Source organism: Postia placenta (genome assembly GCF_002117355.1).
Source record: "Postia placenta MAD-698-R-SB12 unplaced genomic scaffold POSPLAscaffold_3, whole genome shotgun sequence".
Lineage (NCBI taxonomy): Eukaryota > Fungi > Basidiomycota > Agaricomycetes > Polyporales > Adustoporiaceae > Rhodonia > Rhodonia placenta.
The window spans coordinates 1,790,749-1,805,751 of NW_020169834.1; the positions used below are offsets into that span (position 1 = coordinate 1,790,749).

Sequence of the window (15,003 nt, forward strand, 5' to 3'; positions counted from 1 at the left end):
AGTGAAGTTGACCGACTTGCCGAGGATCGACGTCATACATTGATCGGGCGCATACCGAGCGCCCGCAGCGAGTACTCCGATGTCGTCCCTGAAACGAACTTCGACAACCTCAACCACGCGCGGGACTGCCGAATGTCAGTCGCCCACAAACTGCTTTGCAGAGTCAACTCAGGGTCTGGTTCACAATCTAACATGCCTTCTGAAAACCCCGAAGAGCAGCTGAAGACGTTCATCTCTGTTCGTGTGCATGAGCTCGCAGGCTGCAGGACTTGACTGACACGTCGACGGGGCCGGCGGGGAACGTGTCGTATTTTCACCGCAGGAAGACCCAGACTCGCACTACACGTTTGACAGCGAGCGCGGCGCGGCGCGGTCAGAAGTATGTAGGGAAGGGAAGGAGAAGGGAAGGAAATGCATCACGGTGCGTGCTAACATGCGCTTCGCTCCTGCCAGAAGCTGAATTTAGCCCGTACTCTAGCTGGCCATGCATTCCACGAAGATGTTTGCTGCCATGCAGGTGCGCCCGTCCGATTGCGTCCCCCGCGCCAAAGGTGTCTGCTAATACGGTGTATCTCAGGCCCAAGGATTCTTCTGTGCGCTTCCCATGGACCCTTCCCGGACACATATGGAATGCAGACGTATGCCCAAGACGTGATCATGTATAATTAGACAGCGAATGCATGGGACAGCACTAAACGAATACAAGCGGCAGGCAGACACGGCATCACGTCTGGACGACAGGGCTTCCAGAAGATGAAGGGACATTCTATGGCTGGAATTCCGTCTGGATCTCCTCCTTGGTTTCTTTAGTTTCCAGAGACACTGCATACCCTGCCCTTGACTGGTCCATAGTCATTTTCTCCGTTTGTTCTAATTTTGAGACAGGCTTGCCTACCAACCTGAGGTCGGGTAGTTCTTCACGTTGTTCCTCATGTTCATTTTCCAATTTGATGGCAAGCTCGTTTTCGTTGTCGCTCTTGGGGTCCGCCGTCACTAAAGGCGCCCCTACGGCCATGTCTGTAGGTTCAGCATCACCTTGTTCTCCAGGTGTACCATCGGGTGTTTTCGCGGATACGGCTTTTGCTTTGGTCTTCTCGCCTTCCGCTTGCTCGCCTTGCGGCTTCACCACCGGCGTTTTCTCTTCCGGCACCTCAAACTTCGATTCCTCCCAGACAGTGATAATATTGAGTGTCCTCTCGAGTGTTATCGTCTTGTCGCGCTCGTAGTCTATCCCGAGCTTGCCTTGCCGAGCCATATCCAACTGCGCATCGGCAATTTGCCGACGAAACATGGCCGCTTCCAGGTCGAATTGTGCCATTTGGAGTTCGTGCATGGCTCTTAGTTTGGCCTTCTCGGCGTTGACGTACTCACCCATGAGCAGTGAGCTATGAGCTCGATGTTGTTTGATCTGCCACAAAATCACTGTCAGCGTCAACATCGTGAAAGCAGGACAAAGTGTGACTCGCTTCTTTAATAACGGCGTCGCAAGGACCAGGTGGCAGCTTAACTTCTTCTTCTCGCTGCTGGTTTTGCTTGCTCTCGGCTTGCCTGGACTGGGTATGCGGAGGTGCGCCCGGACGAGTAGGACCCGGATGTCTGCGGGGACGACTGGGCACCGGTCTTAGAGGGAGGTTAGAGGTGGATAATGGGTGTGGCGTGCGTGGTGATGAAGGCGTTATGGGAGTGCGTGCATGCCCACGAGGCGAAGGCGAGCGGCGGCGTTGAAAACGTAGGGGTGTGGGGTCTCTACTTTGTTCGACGGGAGAATGAGAGGCGTCACTCGGGACTTTGGACAGCGGAGACGCTTCACGGGAAACCTTCGCTAGCCTCGGGGACGCATCGTGCATCTGGACGTCGTCGTCACGGATAGCAGCGGTCACGTCTTCCCGCATCTTCCCTTTGTCCGTCGCGTGAGACCCACGCGCATCTGGTGTAAGTCTTCCAAATTTGCTGTCTTGCACAATGGTTGGACTGGCAATATCAGGTCGCCGGGTTGCGTATCCTGAAGTCAGGCCTCCTTCTTTGATAGTTGTTATGCCAGAGTCAGGCAAAATTTCATCCGGCTCCGCTTGCACAGGTGACTTCTGAAGCATCCAAGTACCCTCCGCAACCACAGGGATTTGGTCAGCCACTGGGTCATTGTCCATCTGCCTGCCTGATGGAGCATCTTCCAGAGGGTGCGTAGGCGGTGATGTCCTTGGACGGGATGAAGAAGCAATCCGCCGAGACGGAGACGTCGAGCGCCGTTTTGAGGGTGATCGCCGCCGTGGCAAACGAGAGATCCACTTTCGAGGTGCAGCATCATCGTCAACTGAGCTGTGTCTGCTATCCGGCGAGTAGCGACTCCGAGACAAGTCTCTCCGTCTAGGAGCTGGAGACCGCGGACTGAGACTGCGTCGGTCTCGTTCACGAGGCCCTAGTCTACGGTCAGTATGTTGGGGACTGGGATGGTCACCGCGTCGAGCATCTCGTGATGGAGTCCGCGCAGGGAGTCCTCTCGCAGAGCCGACTGGAGAAGATGGTCTACTGTATCGTCCACGAGTAGGTGTGCGCACATGTGGCGGCGGTGAGCGCGAGCGGCCCCGAACAGGCGTACGTATATGAGGTGGTGAGCGCGAGCGCGCACGAGGGCGCGGAGGTGAGCGGGGTGCCTCAGGGTAGTGAGAGCCTTGACTGTGGTCAACCCTTGATCACGCATGAACAACTAGCAACGTACCAGCATGACGCGGTGGCGACCTGGAATCCCGAGGACGCCATGTTCGTTCGCGATCAGGAGGCGGTCTCCCCGTAGTCTCTCTCCCCCTGATGCGTTCGTCATCCCTCACATCACGGTACGGCCGAGGTGCATACTCCCGTCGATCCCACTCTGCACGCTCAGGTGGGCCGGGCCGGGGCTCCCAACGCCTCTCGCCTCGGTCTCTGTCGCGTTCTCTCTCCCAATCCGGTCGTTCCCTAGCCGGCTCCACCGGCCTGTATCTGGGGTCAGACTGTGGATGGGCCCGCCAGTCCCGGTCCCGATCTCTCGCCTGCCAATAATCACGGTAGTCCTGCAGCCTGCGGTCGTACGTGGCAACGTACGAGTCAGTAGACGTTCTTGAGCCTCTGTATGGCTCTGCAGGTCTTGGCAGAGGATATGGGTCGGTAGCAAAGCGTGAACGAGGTGGCGACCGCCCCGCAATGTATACGTCTCCTTCACGATAGCGGTCTGGCGGTGGTGGTGGCGGTCGGCCATAATGCCGATGGTCTGGAGGGTGTCTCGATGGACTACCGAAGTCAGGCTTGGGAGGTAAATGAGACATGTCCAACCAGTGCCCGAAAGCTAGAACTCAAATTTAAAGTACTTGTTGAAGAGCATTGAGCGCTTGAGCGGCGGCATTTTCCATGTTTGGATCAATTGCCTGTTGGTGGCTGTTTGGCGCAGCCTCAAAACCAGGATAAACTCGGCTTCGAAAGTTGAGCGAAATGGACTCAAGCCAACCCTTGCGCTTCAGGCTTCTTCCCGTTGAGGTTAAAGGGGTATTCATCTGAATGGCGGCACTCGACTCTGCTATGTTCTAAAATGGAAGTCTTGCCACAAGCTCAGGGGAATGATATTCCTCACTTCTTGAAATAACATTGAGGCGCGAAACCCTCTTGCTGAGTCATGACCACAGTATTCTTGTACTGCTTCTGAAATCCGCTGTGTAGTCTCGCGGCTCCAATGGTATATATTACGTGGCTTATATTAAGCATTGACTACAATGAAGTACAGAAGGCCCGCATAGGTCGCTAGGAGTAGTTACCGATATAGGCTCTAGGTAGATTGCTTATCAAATTTGTGACCGTTACATCGACGCCAAGAGGGCGCTAAACGGAAGGGCTCCATCAAACTACCCCAGACGGTTAATCAGCGGTGGTGCTGCAGGATATAACCGGATGAGTACGAGACAAGCCTCGCTTGTGCCGTCGCTTCTTGTCTCTCATCTGGCTCCCCTGAGCATTCTACTTTGTAAAGTGAATCACCATGGATAATCCTGTCACTGACCCTGAGATATCACATTCTGAACGGCTTAGGCCTGAATTCGGTAGGTGGAATGAACAGACTCGTAGAATTGAATCTGCGGGGCAATCACCCTGTGGTAGCTCATTTCGCTGGCGCAGAATCCTTCGAGCTTGACACGCGTCACAAGGACAATGTGCACGCACTTACCCCAGACGGCGTCGACTTCCGAGACAACACTGGAAAGGCAAAACATCAAGATACGGTGCCGACAGTACATGAGGCGTCTGCTCACTTGTTCGAAGGCACACGCAATGCCCAAGCGGACTCTACAGAGGCTCAATTGTCTCGATATCGCTGGAATTCTAGGCTACATTTTGCTGCACTTTGTTATTCGTACCTGCTCGAGGGCTGGAACGACGGCTCACTGGGACCTCTTTTACCTAGAATTCAGCGCCAATATAAGGTATAACATTTGTATGCGACTTGAGGCCCGAGGTCTAACGCGCCCAATCACTTTGGAAGATTGGATTCGATATTGTCTCTTTGCTCTTTGTGTTCAGTACGCTGGTCAGATTGTATTCAAAATGTCACGGACTATGGACTGGTAACATTATAACCTGGCTCAGGGATTCATCGGGGGTGCAATGTCGAATGTCTATTTGAATCAACGTCTCGGATTTGGTAAGGTAAGATGGACCAGAAAACTCGTCTTTGACTGCAGCTGATGTTGTACAGGTCATGGTAATAGGTCATTGAAGCCCACATTTTGATCGTTATATCTGTAGATAACTTATTTTACCCTTGTTCGTATAGGTGCTCTCTTCCAACTTGGGGGCTACGCGTTCATCAGTCCTGGTGGACCGTTCCCCACAATATGTGCGGGTGTTGGCCTGGCAGGGTTCGGGATCGCTATGCAGATGGCGCAGGCAAATGGCTTCGTTGGTAGTCTAAAGGAGAACACCAGAGTCAAGTTTGGCATCTTGCATGCGTCCTACGGTATGCTCGCATTATGAGTGACATCCTGGAGCACTTAGCGAGTATTCCGTTATGCCAGGTTTAGGTGCTTTTGTGTCACCATTGGTCGCAACACATTTCTCCACCGCGTCGCATTGGTCCTTCCACTATGTAATTGCGGGTGGTATTGCGGTGAGCAATGTGGTTCTACTTACGGCCGTATTCCGGCTTCGAAGGCAAGACGGTCAGTCATCTTCATTGGCACGTCGTCTTTACAGAACTCATACATATTGCTCAGACGTGCTGGCGGAGGCTGGACAGACAGCTGGAGAAGCTAACACTAGTACTGAAAATGTATACCATCAAATCCTGCGGTTGAAGGAGGTTCACCTGCTCTCAATATTTTGCCTCATCTACGTTGGTATCGAAGTTACCCTGGGTGGTATGTCAGTTGCTTCGATAGGGGACCTATTTACTCACGAACGTTGTGTTGTGTAGGCTGGATTGTGACCTTCATAGTAGATAAGCGTGGCGGCGGTGCTACTGCTGGGTACATATCATCAGGCTTCTTCGGCGGTGAGTTCGAATATCGACACTTGAGGTCCACGTGAGACTCATTTTCCACATTTCCATTTCAAGGATTAATGCTTGGTCGGCTTATCCTGATGTGGCTGAATCAGAAGGTATGTCAGATCACCCTCTACCTCTGAACCTACACCAACTGCTTTTACAGATTGGAGAGCGAAGGGCGATCATGCTATATGGCGTAATAGCCATTGGGTATGTCCCACTCGGCGCCATTCCTCACGGGACAATGCTCATGCGGCTTGATAGATTGGAGGTCACCGTCTGGGTGGTGCCTTCCTTGCTCGAAAACGCCATCGCCGTCTCATTCGTGGGCCTTCTCTTTGGACCCATGTATCCGATCATGATGAACCATTCCACGTCTATACTGCCGAAGTGGTTGCTCACCGGTGCTGTGGGATACATTGCAGGTATTGGGCAGGCAGGTTCTGCAGTACTACCACTCGTGACGGGGCTGTTGGCATCCAAGTTCGGGATCGGCTCGTTGCAACCTCTGTGCGTCTCCTTCCCCGAGCCGCTGCGCTATGACTCACCTGTGCCATATGAACATCCGGCAGTGTTGTATCTATGATGTCGACGATGATTGTTCTCTGGGCTTTGGTTCCCAAGGCTCGTAGGATTGATTGAACTCACGCGAAGTAGGGCAAGTAGAAGACAATGTACGTCGATTTATTAGGAGACATACTGCATCTAGTCAGAGCCCAAAATCATCGGAGAAGTCCGTGATGTATGTTCGTGAAGTCGATAGCCGAACGCTGGACAAGGCACCCGTTCAAACAAAGTTCAAATACTACAAAGCAAAAACAAGAATGGGCAAAACCAAAGAAAAACGGCCAGCGTAGGAAGAATCGGTAGGAAATGCTGTTCATATATCGAAGAAGAAATCTTCTTCTAGATCCGTCGCCGGGTTATTTTCGAACTTGATCAACAGGTCATCATCGGCTTGTCGGGACGTCACTACCGCTGGAACCTTTATCTTGGAACCAGTTGCATTCGATGCGACCTTGGCCGATGTGCTCCCAGTCCTTCCCCTCGGTATACCCGCAGTGGCCGTGGTCGCGGATGGATTTTTTCGTGCAGCGCCAACAGCACTTCTCGATGTCGAAGGAGCGACACCTCTTCTGCTTGGTCCGGCTGTTGTTGCATAGACAGAGGTCTTGGGAGGCGCACTAACATCTGGCCTAGATAATATATCTCGTCCGACACTCCTTGTTCGCGTGTGCACACTTGTCATTGCCCGGTCAGTCGAGGACGATGCAGTTGTCGTCGTAGATCGGGTGGTCATGGAACGAACGGCGGTCTTGGCAACATTATTACTTGACGACGCGGCTGCAAGTCTCCCCGCACTTGTGGTGCGCGTAGTGCGCGATGATGCAATGGATTTCACTTCTGACCGTATCGTTTGCTGCGATTGTGCTGCTGTTGTAGAGCGAGTGATGGGTCTGGATGTGGACGCTTGAGCGGGATCAGACGCATCTTGTGGCACAGTGCACGATCGGGGGAAGAGGCTATCTTCCTCTACGCACGTCTATGAAAGGAGTTTCAGACTATATGGGAGTAAAGAAACTCACCTAGCTCCGGCAGCTTCGGTCGCTCCCATTTTGAAGGAGACGAGTCAAAGCCACTCTCCCGCCACGCCTCCTGCACATCAATCTCAATTTCGATGTCTGCGGCGTAGTAGAGGTCCGCAGAATCATCGAATTTGACAGAGTGCATCATCTCCCACATCGTCTTGCCTAGGACCGTGTAATCTGGCATTTCGAACGGAGGCTCGTACGGTGGAACTGAGTCCGACATATGAAATACGGTGCCTTCAGCAACAACTTGATTGAGCACTCACTGATGGCCGTTGGTGGCATATATTCAATCTCATCGTAATCCTCCTCCTGTACGGCCTCCTGTTCGTCAGGCTGGATTTCAGGTTCAACGTCGATGTCTCCATCGCTGACGTCCCAATGATTTCCCTGAGTAATCGGTGTCTTGAACTCATACTTGCCTCCGCTTGTTCGCGGTATGCGCAGACTTGTCCTGGCAGATGAAGGGCGGAGGAGGGCTCCGGGAACAATGGCCGGGCCGGGCTCTTCCAAGGAAAGCTTAGCAAGTTTCTCGTTGAGCGGAGATGGCGTCTGAGACTGGGCATCGTTTGCCACACGGTTCGGGAAGGGTGTTTTGTCTCCGAGGGGTCGCGAGATTGTGATAAATGGCTTCACTTTCAAGGTCTTCTGGCTCTCTGTGGCACGTGCATCTGAGTGAGAAACAGGAATGTTGCCGGATGATAAGACGCACTTGCTGTGAGCGGACGATGAGGTGTCAGCGCACTCTTGCTTTTGGCGGCCACGGTCATGGGCACACGGTACATATTTTCTTGCCGCGCATCCCGTTTCAGTGCTCGCCCCGGAGTCTTCATCTGTAGGGGGCCATCCCGATGGAGTGCAACAGGATAAGCACTTAGCATGGTGAACGCTATCAAGCGATAATTGAGACTGTTAGGGTGCACGAGTCGGCTGGCTTGGCGTCACGGAACCAACATCGACACCGCGTCATGCACGTGATCGCGTCGGTTGTCAATAAGCGCTCTTACCTCCGGGCATCTTTGCGAATATTGACTACTACTACTACGGCATCGACTTGAGGCCGTTCTGCTTGAGGTCTGAGGTCTGGGTCTCAAAGTCGTAAACTTAACAAAATCTGTAGCCGGCATGTCTACGTCCTTGTATCCGCTGGCATCGCTCGCGCAAATCGAAAAGACACCCTCTCGCGAGGATGGTATCCCCGATGAATTAGAGCAAGACCTGCGTGCGTATGGTTGTAAGATGATTCACGAGGCAGGAATACTATTGAAACAGTGAGCACCTTTCTTCCTCCTTATGGACGCATAGAGACGGTCTGAGGACAGGAAACAGGTTGCTGTAGCGACTGCTCAGATTCTCTTTCAGAGATTCTGGTTCGTGACTTCAATGAAGCAATTTGGTATTGGTGTACGTCTTGAACACCAAATACATATGATCTACTGAGACACGGTCCTATAGGATATAGGCATGGGTGCATTATACTTGGCTTCCAAACTGGAAGAATGCCCCGTTCGCATGCGAGATCTCATCAACGTATACGACCTACTATTACAGCGTGCAGCACATAATCGAGCATCGGCACTATCCTATGCATCATCCTTCACTTCGTATCCCCGCCCGGAGTTCAAATATACCCCAATGTCATACTTCGGCAACACGTTCTATGACCTGAAAGAAGCACTCGTGGTGGCAGAGATGCAGATACTGAAACGGCTGGGGTTCAACGTCAACGTTGTCCTGCCCTATGGAACGCTGGTCAATTATTTGCGAGTGTTGGGGTTGACGAGCCGTGAGGACGTATGTACTCGAGCATGGGGGTACCTCAACGACGCGTAAGTTTTGCCCCATCTAGAAATGTGTCCTGCGACTTACCCTGTCATAGACTTCAGACACCGGTGTATACCCTGTACGCTGTTCCGACAATAGTCAGCGCTGCAATCTTGCTCTCTACGCGACATCTCGGCATCTCTCTCCCGTCATCATCAAGCAATCGCTGGTGGGAACTGTTCGACGCAGAATGGGAAGATGTCTGGAGTGTCTGTGGATACGTCATGCGCTTGTATCGAGAGCGTAGCGCTGAGGATCAGACACGAGTAATGGGGATGGTCTCCAAGAAGGGTGTTCGCCAATGGCTAGATGAAAATCGGGTGCCTTGATGTAAATGATTCTAGAGTTCAGGTGAGTTGAAATCACAGCGTGGATGCTCAAGTTTTGACAACGTTGAAACTCAATTTCCAGACAATGCCGATGTTGGCCACCAACCGACGAGGCACAATTGTGTGGAGTGGTCAGGCCTCCTTCCAAGGCACTCAGGATGTACGATGGAACTACAGATGACACCGCCTCTTGGCGCAAAGCCCTCATCACATCATGATCTCAACCATGACCACTTCAGAGACTTCTCAAGATATCTTTGTCGCCCGGGCGAACGATGCTGGAAATAGAGCGAACCTTACTATGGAGATATGTCACAGCATCCCCACGATATAGCTATACCACGCGCCGTGTAATTCAAACAGTGCATTAATGCTGCGGACATACCGCATGATCATGAAGTTGTGGCCGCAGACCAGCAGCATTACGGAGTTTAAAAGGAATGATGATAAAAGAACAGTCCGACAACACCGCACAGTGGTGTAGTAATCATGAGAATGTAGCAGAACACACAGGACCAGTAGCGCCCTCCCGTGGCACTCTATGCAGCAGGCAGACGTAGAGTGAGCGAAGGAAGCAAGACAACCCATGGGAGAAAGACACCTGTTCAGCAGCAACCCCCAGACGACTGCTGCGTAACAGTCTGGCCCGGTGTGATGGTTGACGACTTGCCAGTCCCTCCAACAGTTGATGAACTCGTGCCCATTCTGGACATTAAAGGTCAGCTCAGTAGCTCATGTTATTCCTGTACGAACAAACGTACCTGTCCTTAATCTGCTTAGCCATAGTCAAGAACGCTTGCTCGACGTTAGTAGCATTCTTCGCAGAGGTCTCGAGGAAGGGGATGTTCAATTGGTCAGCGAATTCCTGTAGAGAATGAGCCAAACAAGACAACGCATCATCGCGCAACTACTGACCTTGGCCGCGCTGTATTCAACGACCTTCTTGCTCGTTAAATCCGACTTGTTGCCGACAAGTAGCTTGTTCACGCCCTCCGACGCATATCGGTCAATCTCTTGCAGCCATTGCTTGACATTCGAGAAGGTGTCTGCAGACAACATAAACAAAGGCCCGATGGAGGTTTGTTGGAGCGTTACCATTATCAGTCACGTCATACACAACAATGATACCGTGTGCACCACGGTAGTACGAAGACGTGATAGTGCGGAACCGTTCCTGGCCTGTTAAGAGAGTTGACAATGATTCTCATCAATAGTACGGCAGATGTACCTGCAGTATCCCACTAGAAGACAAACGCATAGTCAGTCTAATACGCTCGGAAATGCCTCAGTATCAGGAATAAGTGTCGCCTCTACGAGCTGCCTCGTACCGGCTCAGTCCACCCTAGCAAATAGCCGGGCGCCATCTGACGAAGTCCAGGGCATGCGCGGCACTTGGACAAAAGCGACCGCAGTCGTGAGATAGGACAAGAGGACACTCACAATCTGTAGCTTAACAGTCTTGCCCTCTAGCTCAATTGTTCGGATCTTGAAGTCAACGCCAATGGTGCTGATGTAGCTCTCCGTGTAGGTGTCGTCCGCAAAACGGAGGAGAAGACAGGACTACCACCAACCAACCAAGAGTCAGACGCCTTCCGCGTGTCTCCTGACACAAAGGACTCACTTTGCCGACACCAGAGTCACCGATGAGGAGGAGCTTGAAGAGATAGTCGTATTCGCTGGTATGCATGGCGTCGGGGAGGTCTACGAGGAACGCTGTGTGGGCTTGTGTGGGCTGTTGAGGAGGACAGAGGCAAGGACGGTGGCCGCGCCTGCTGGTTGTGACGCGTGTATGTTTGGCGTGACCGGCAACGCCCCTTGCACAGCTCTCACACCAGTCTCGCCACCTGTTCGTTACACATTGATTCGGGCCCGTTCTCCTCGATTGCTAGTGTACGGATGAGTAATTCTTTGGCCTGACATCCCGTGTGCAGCTGCCTAAACCGTTCTGATTCGTCGAGGTAAGTGCAGTAGATGTAGGTGAAGACCGTTTGGACCAGCGGCACGTTCGCCCTGAGATTGAGTGTATTGAGACTTTGGGTTTGATGATCTGGTGCGTTTCCTAAGAATCTCTAAGAATTGAAGGGAAGTCCCTCAACAGGCCTTTAACCGGTCTTGGACCGGCCCGCGTGCAATATTGCAAAGATGACTGACTTGCCAGCCGCGGCATGTATGATAACCAACAACGCGATTTCTGGTTCCCTGACGTCGCTCTACATCGTCCATAGTCTCCTCATCACAGGGCAAGTATGGCACAAAGTGGCTTCTCGTTTCCTATCTCTCGCGTCCCTCGCCACTCGGGTCGCAATCCACAAGGTTCAACCAGCGATGTTGCGCTCTCAAACGCAAATGAATTGTGAGTTTGTTAAGAATCGTTCTGCTTCCCTGAGGTAATTAATCATGTACGGAAGTGCCTACCTGGTGCAAGTAAGGTTAGTTCCTCCAACCCACCGTTTGGGACAGAATTCACGCTGTATCAGCATTGGAGGGCAGGAATTTCAGGTCCTTTTGGACACTGGATCCGCCGACTTGGTAGGTTCCAGGGTGGTGGCGTAAGGTCCTTGCACTGAACATGAGTAGTGGGTCGTATCTTCGGATTGCACGACCTCGGATTGTCAAGGAATCGCGACGTTCGATATCTCAGAGTCCAACTCGTTGAATTTGACAAGCACCGATTTTCACTTGGACTATCTCATTGGCTCCGTAACTGGTACGGTTGGCACTGATACAGTCACCTTCGGGCCCTATGAGATCTCGTCTCAAGTATTCGGTCAGTGTGATCATCCTCGGGAGTTCTTGTGGCTGAGATTTTCACCCAGCCTTAGCGAGTAACACAACCGGCCTTGACCTATCTGGTACCGGGTATAGCGGGATCCTAGGCCTGGCGTTTCCTGCAGAGGCTTCCATTCCGAGTACTACAGGCCGCACCCTCGTCGAGAACATCTTTGCATCTTTGAATGATACAGACCGCTTCTTTGCCTTCAAGCTGGGAAGCAACGCGACTGGCTCCTCCTTTACCATCGGACAGCTAGACCCTGCTTACGCGAACACCACATCCGCTCTGACCTACACACCCGTCTCTTCTGATGGCTCAGGCTACAACTATTGGAAGCTTCCCCTGCAGTCCCTGACCATCAACTCCACCACTTTTGATCTCTCTAAGTCCCGCGTCAAGGGCGCCTCCTCACCGATAGCTGTCCTGGATACTGGCACGACACTTGTCCTGGGCCCCACTTCTGACGTGGACAGATTCTGGCAGTCGGTCGGCGGCGCCAGGAAGACCGACGCAGGATGGCAGGTCCGCTGTAACCGAGCTGTCATTGTGGGCTTCGTTATCGGCGACGACAGCTCCCGAAAAGAGTATGTGCTTGACCCCGCCGACGTTTCATGGGACGAAAATACGGCACAAGGTGACTGGTGTATGGGCGGCATACAAGGCAATGACGGGGTAACGCGTGTTGTTATGTCTGTATTTCGTCCGGCATATTGAAACATAAACAGGTCTTCTCTGGCGACTGGCTTCTGGGCGACACCTTTCTCCGGGTACGTTTTGCAGCTTACCTGCGCTGCAGACTAGTCTCAAACATCACATACAGAACGTCTACGTCGCTCAACGCGTCTTCGCTAGCAACCAATCCGCTTCCATTGGCTTGCTGGGAACTACAAATGCCACTTCTGCGCTAACTCAGTTTCGTCAAACACGCGGAGACGATAGCATGCCTCCCGCGAGGGTGCGCGCACATGCACCCAATCACAACCTTACGGGTGCCGACGCTTGCGGCATCGCAGTGTCCTGCGGGTTTGTATTTGGCGTGCTGTTAACGCTTGTCTGGTACAGCTGCATAGAATGGCGCGCCAAGAAGCGGAGGATGTACTAGTATCGGAGCAATGTGTATTTTATGGGTAGCAATAGAGATACAGATGTCCAGATTCAGGGCAAACATATATGGATACATGACGCATAAAACACTCTAGGAGTCAAGTGCATGGTAGGCTTTCAGGCTTGCGGCTTCGGACTCTGAGCCGTAGTCTCGCTTGTGTAGCCTGGCTGGTACCCTGGCTGATATGCATTCGGAGGTGGTGCCATATACCCAGACGGCGGTGGCTGCCACTGGTTCGGCCGGCCAGGTTGGAAGTTATAATTAGGGACAGCAGGCTCCCACCTGTCACACCGGAGCATTAGCTAACGCTTCCAGGATTTCGAGAAAGATAACTTGCCCTGGCTGGATTGGCACCCTCCACTGACATATAGAACACATCCAGACACGCTCTGAGCGCATGGGGATCAAGGGTACCCAGCACAGCTCGAACCAAAGGCGGGATTTTGCAGAAGTGACGGATGCTGTAAAGCGGAGGCAGTATGAACGTCTCGATCCATGCACCCCAACATGCGGACTTGACACACCGTTGTTACACCTGGGGCAAACCCGTGGCGTTTGATCACCGTCTGGCTTAATCCTTGTCGGGCAGCCGACTATTTTGACATGAATTACACGTTCAAGAACCTGCACAAGACATGGGCATGCGTACATATGATGGGTAGACAAACTGCCAAAGGCGTCAACGACTATGCTCCCAGGAAGCTGTGCGAGTAGACTCACATATGAAGTCCATGTTGGTAGAAAACAGGGGCTAGCGGGCGTGATGATAGTGTCGAGAAAGAGCAAAGTCGCAGTCGGTGGGAGAGCCAGCCTCCAGGAGCTGCATGCTCCGGTCAGCGTCAGCTGAGGCGCGCACAGCCAAACCCGTCACGTCATATCTAATCTTCTCGGCAAACTCCGAGATCATCCTCGGCGCTCACTGGAGTAACTTTCCTTCTTCATTTAGCACTGCGCCAAATGTATTTCGCTGCCTCCTTCAGCGGTAAGCAAGTTCCTCGTAAATACATCCTTCACCTTCACAAGCACCGAAAAAAAAATATACGTCCTTGAGCGGGGCTGGCTCGGATCAAATGTACAGCAGTCACGGTCATGGTTCTGCCAAGCGTCGCGCGCGCTCGGACAATACAAACTCATTTCCATTCGCAAAAATGGGCTACGTGTGACATGACGCCTCAGCTTGCCTTGCCTTATCAGCCAGATGTGAGCCCTTCTCTCGCACATTTTTCTCTACTTCTGCAGGTGAGCGTATACCATTTCCAGCCACTTATGCCCGACCGTGTCACCCCACCGTGTTACGACGCTTCCTTTGTTCGGTGGATATACATATACGGCGCTCTCCTTAAAAAGGTGTGCAGATCATCGCCCAGGAACATCTCAGCACTGCGCATCCAACCAGAGCGGTAACGTTTACTCACGGCCTTCCCATTCCACCGACGTCCCTGCACTGCACGGAGAAGGCCAGCAGATTGACGCTGTCCTAGTGAGCCCTAAACTGCCGGCCGGCGCTCTCTGCGCCCATGTTTGGATGCACCCCAGAGCTGAGGAGCGCGTCAAGAAGGTGGAGGCGCTAGGTACAACCGATCTCACAGCTTGTTTGCCATATTGTGATGGGAACCAGCGCAAAGGCCGATTTGCTGGGCTGAGCTTGAGAGGTGATAAACACACAGGACACTCCGCAATATGAATTACCAAATGCATCACGGATATTGACAATCTGCGTCGGTCGCGCTGCTTCCCTGTTAACCTTGTGCTGCGTCGCCCTCATCGATGCCATTCAGTCGCCGAGATATGACAACGTCCATGCGTAGTTTGTATCGCACGCAGGTAGCCGGATCCCGCGCACTGTACGTCAATCCTAGATGATGATTCCTACAGTT

At 52.6% G+C, this 15,003-nt stretch overlaps 8 protein-coding genes across 8 annotated transcripts; 4 read left to right on the forward strand and 4 right to left on the reverse strand.

The window, feature by feature from the left end:
• Positions 1 to 192: 192 nt before the first annotated feature.
• On the forward strand, positions 193 to 655 carry POSPLADRAFT_1053946 (hypothetical protein; the record flags this gene model as incomplete). The annotated part of the gene is made up of 4 exons (XM_024480468.1): positions 193 to 237; positions 323 to 421; positions 479 to 517; positions 578 to 655. The coding sequence occupies 4 exons, from the start codon at positions 193 to 195 to the stop codon at positions 653 to 655; spliced, it is 261 nt and encodes an 86-aa protein (XP_024341966.1).
• A 111-nt stretch (positions 656 to 766) lies between these two features.
• Positions 767 to 3,232, reverse strand: POSPLADRAFT_1136512 (hypothetical protein; the record flags this gene model as incomplete). The annotated part of the gene is made up of 5 exons (XM_024484693.1): positions 767 to 1,608; positions 1,751 to 2,155; positions 2,287 to 2,416; positions 2,717 to 2,802; positions 2,851 to 3,232. 5 exons carry the CDS (start codon positions 3,230 to 3,232, stop codon positions 767 to 769), a joined length of 1,845 nt encoding a protein of 614 aa, XP_024341967.1.
• Positions 3,233 to 4,003: 771 nt separating this feature from the next.
• Positions 4,004 to 6,148, forward strand: POSPLADRAFT_1053948 (hypothetical protein; the record flags this gene model as incomplete). The annotated part of the gene is made up of 13 exons (XM_024480469.1): positions 4,004 to 4,064; positions 4,141 to 4,445; positions 4,505 to 4,549; positions 4,609 to 4,668; positions 4,718 to 4,730; positions 4,796 to 4,978; positions 5,037 to 5,180; positions 5,235 to 5,378; positions 5,435 to 5,512; positions 5,576 to 5,619; positions 5,670 to 5,716; positions 5,771 to 6,016; positions 6,079 to 6,148. 13 exons carry the CDS (start codon positions 4,004 to 4,006, stop codon positions 6,146 to 6,148), a joined length of 1,440 nt encoding a protein of 479 aa, XP_024341968.1.
• A 308-nt stretch (positions 6,149 to 6,456) lies between these two features.
• POSPLADRAFT_1044585 (hypothetical protein) lies at positions 6,457 to 7,880 on the reverse strand (the record flags this gene model as incomplete). The annotated part of the gene is made up of 6 exons (XM_024478566.1): positions 6,457 to 6,655; positions 6,869 to 6,963; positions 7,048 to 7,049; positions 7,093 to 7,305; positions 7,362 to 7,751; positions 7,808 to 7,880. The coding sequence occupies 6 exons, from the start codon at positions 7,878 to 7,880 to the stop codon at positions 6,457 to 6,459; spliced, it is 972 nt and encodes a 323-aa protein (XP_024341969.1).
• Positions 7,881 to 8,220: 340 nt separating this feature from the next.
• Positions 8,221 to 9,248, forward strand: POSPLADRAFT_1044586 (hypothetical protein; the record flags this gene model as incomplete). The annotated part of the gene is made up of 4 exons (XM_024478567.1): positions 8,221 to 8,366; positions 8,418 to 8,499; positions 8,551 to 8,924; positions 8,975 to 9,248. The coding sequence occupies 4 exons, from the start codon at positions 8,221 to 8,223 to the stop codon at positions 9,246 to 9,248; spliced, it is 876 nt and encodes a 291-aa protein (XP_024341970.1).
• A 349-nt stretch (positions 9,249 to 9,597) lies between these two features.
• On the reverse strand, positions 9,598 to 11,004 carry POSPLADRAFT_1038965 (hypothetical protein). Its single transcript, XM_024477470.1, is given in 8 exon segments — positions 9,598 to 9,953; positions 10,010 to 10,113; positions 10,164 to 10,294; positions 10,344 to 10,427; positions 10,477 to 10,489; positions 10,689 to 10,808; positions 10,870 to 10,965; positions 10,976 to 11,004. 7 exon segments carry the CDS (start codon positions 10,933 to 10,935, stop codon positions 9,854 to 9,856), a joined length of 618 nt encoding a protein of 205 aa, XP_024341971.1. The 5' UTR covers positions 10,936 to 10,965; positions 10,976 to 11,004; the 3' UTR covers positions 9,598 to 9,853.
• Positions 11,005 to 11,645: 641 nt separating this feature from the next.
• On the forward strand, positions 11,646 to 13,123 carry POSPLADRAFT_1135258 (hypothetical protein; the record flags this gene model as incomplete). Its single annotated transcript, XM_024484566.1, has 6 exons — positions 11,646 to 11,677; positions 11,726 to 11,777; positions 11,826 to 12,015; positions 12,065 to 12,693; positions 12,747 to 12,788; positions 12,818 to 13,123. The coding sequence occupies 6 exons, from the start codon at positions 11,646 to 11,648 to the stop codon at positions 13,121 to 13,123; spliced, it is 1,251 nt and encodes a 416-aa protein (XP_024341972.1).
• A 17-nt stretch (positions 13,124 to 13,140) lies between these two features.
• On the reverse strand, positions 13,141 to 13,932 carry POSPLADRAFT_1038968 (hypothetical protein). Its single transcript, XM_024477471.1, has 5 exons — positions 13,847 to 13,932; positions 13,776 to 13,793; positions 13,651 to 13,719; positions 13,464 to 13,587; positions 13,141 to 13,408 (listed from the first exon to the last, which is right to left on the reverse strand). Exons 1-5 carry the CDS (start codon positions 13,857 to 13,859, stop codon positions 13,243 to 13,245), a joined length of 390 nt encoding a protein of 129 aa, XP_024341973.1. The 5' UTR covers positions 13,860 to 13,932; the 3' UTR covers positions 13,141 to 13,242.
• Between the last annotated feature and the right edge of the window lie 1,071 nt (positions 13,933 to 15,003).

Coding starts and splice junctions, on each gene's coding strand:
- POSPLADRAFT_1038965 (XM_024477470.1), bottom strand. CDS start 10,935: ATGCATACCAGCGAATACGACTATCTCTTCAAGCTCCTCCTCATCGGT. Junction 10,295..10,343: donor GTATGACGTGACTGATAATG/GTAACGCTCCAA, acceptor TGTTGTCTGCAG/ACACCTTCTCGAATGTCAAG. Junction 10,114..10,163: donor TTGAATACAGCGCGGCCAAG/GTCAGTAGTTGC, acceptor CATTCTCTACAG/GAATTCGCTGACCAATTGAA.
- POSPLADRAFT_1038968 (XM_024477471.1), bottom strand. Junction 13,588..13,650: donor TTGCCCCAGGTGTAACAACG/GTGTGTCAAGTC, acceptor TCCGCTTTACAG/CATCCGTCACTTCTGCAAAA. Junction 13,409..13,463: donor AGGGTGCCAATCCAGCCAGG/GCAAGTTATCTT, acceptor CCGGTGTGACAG/GTGGGAGCCTGCTGTCCCTA.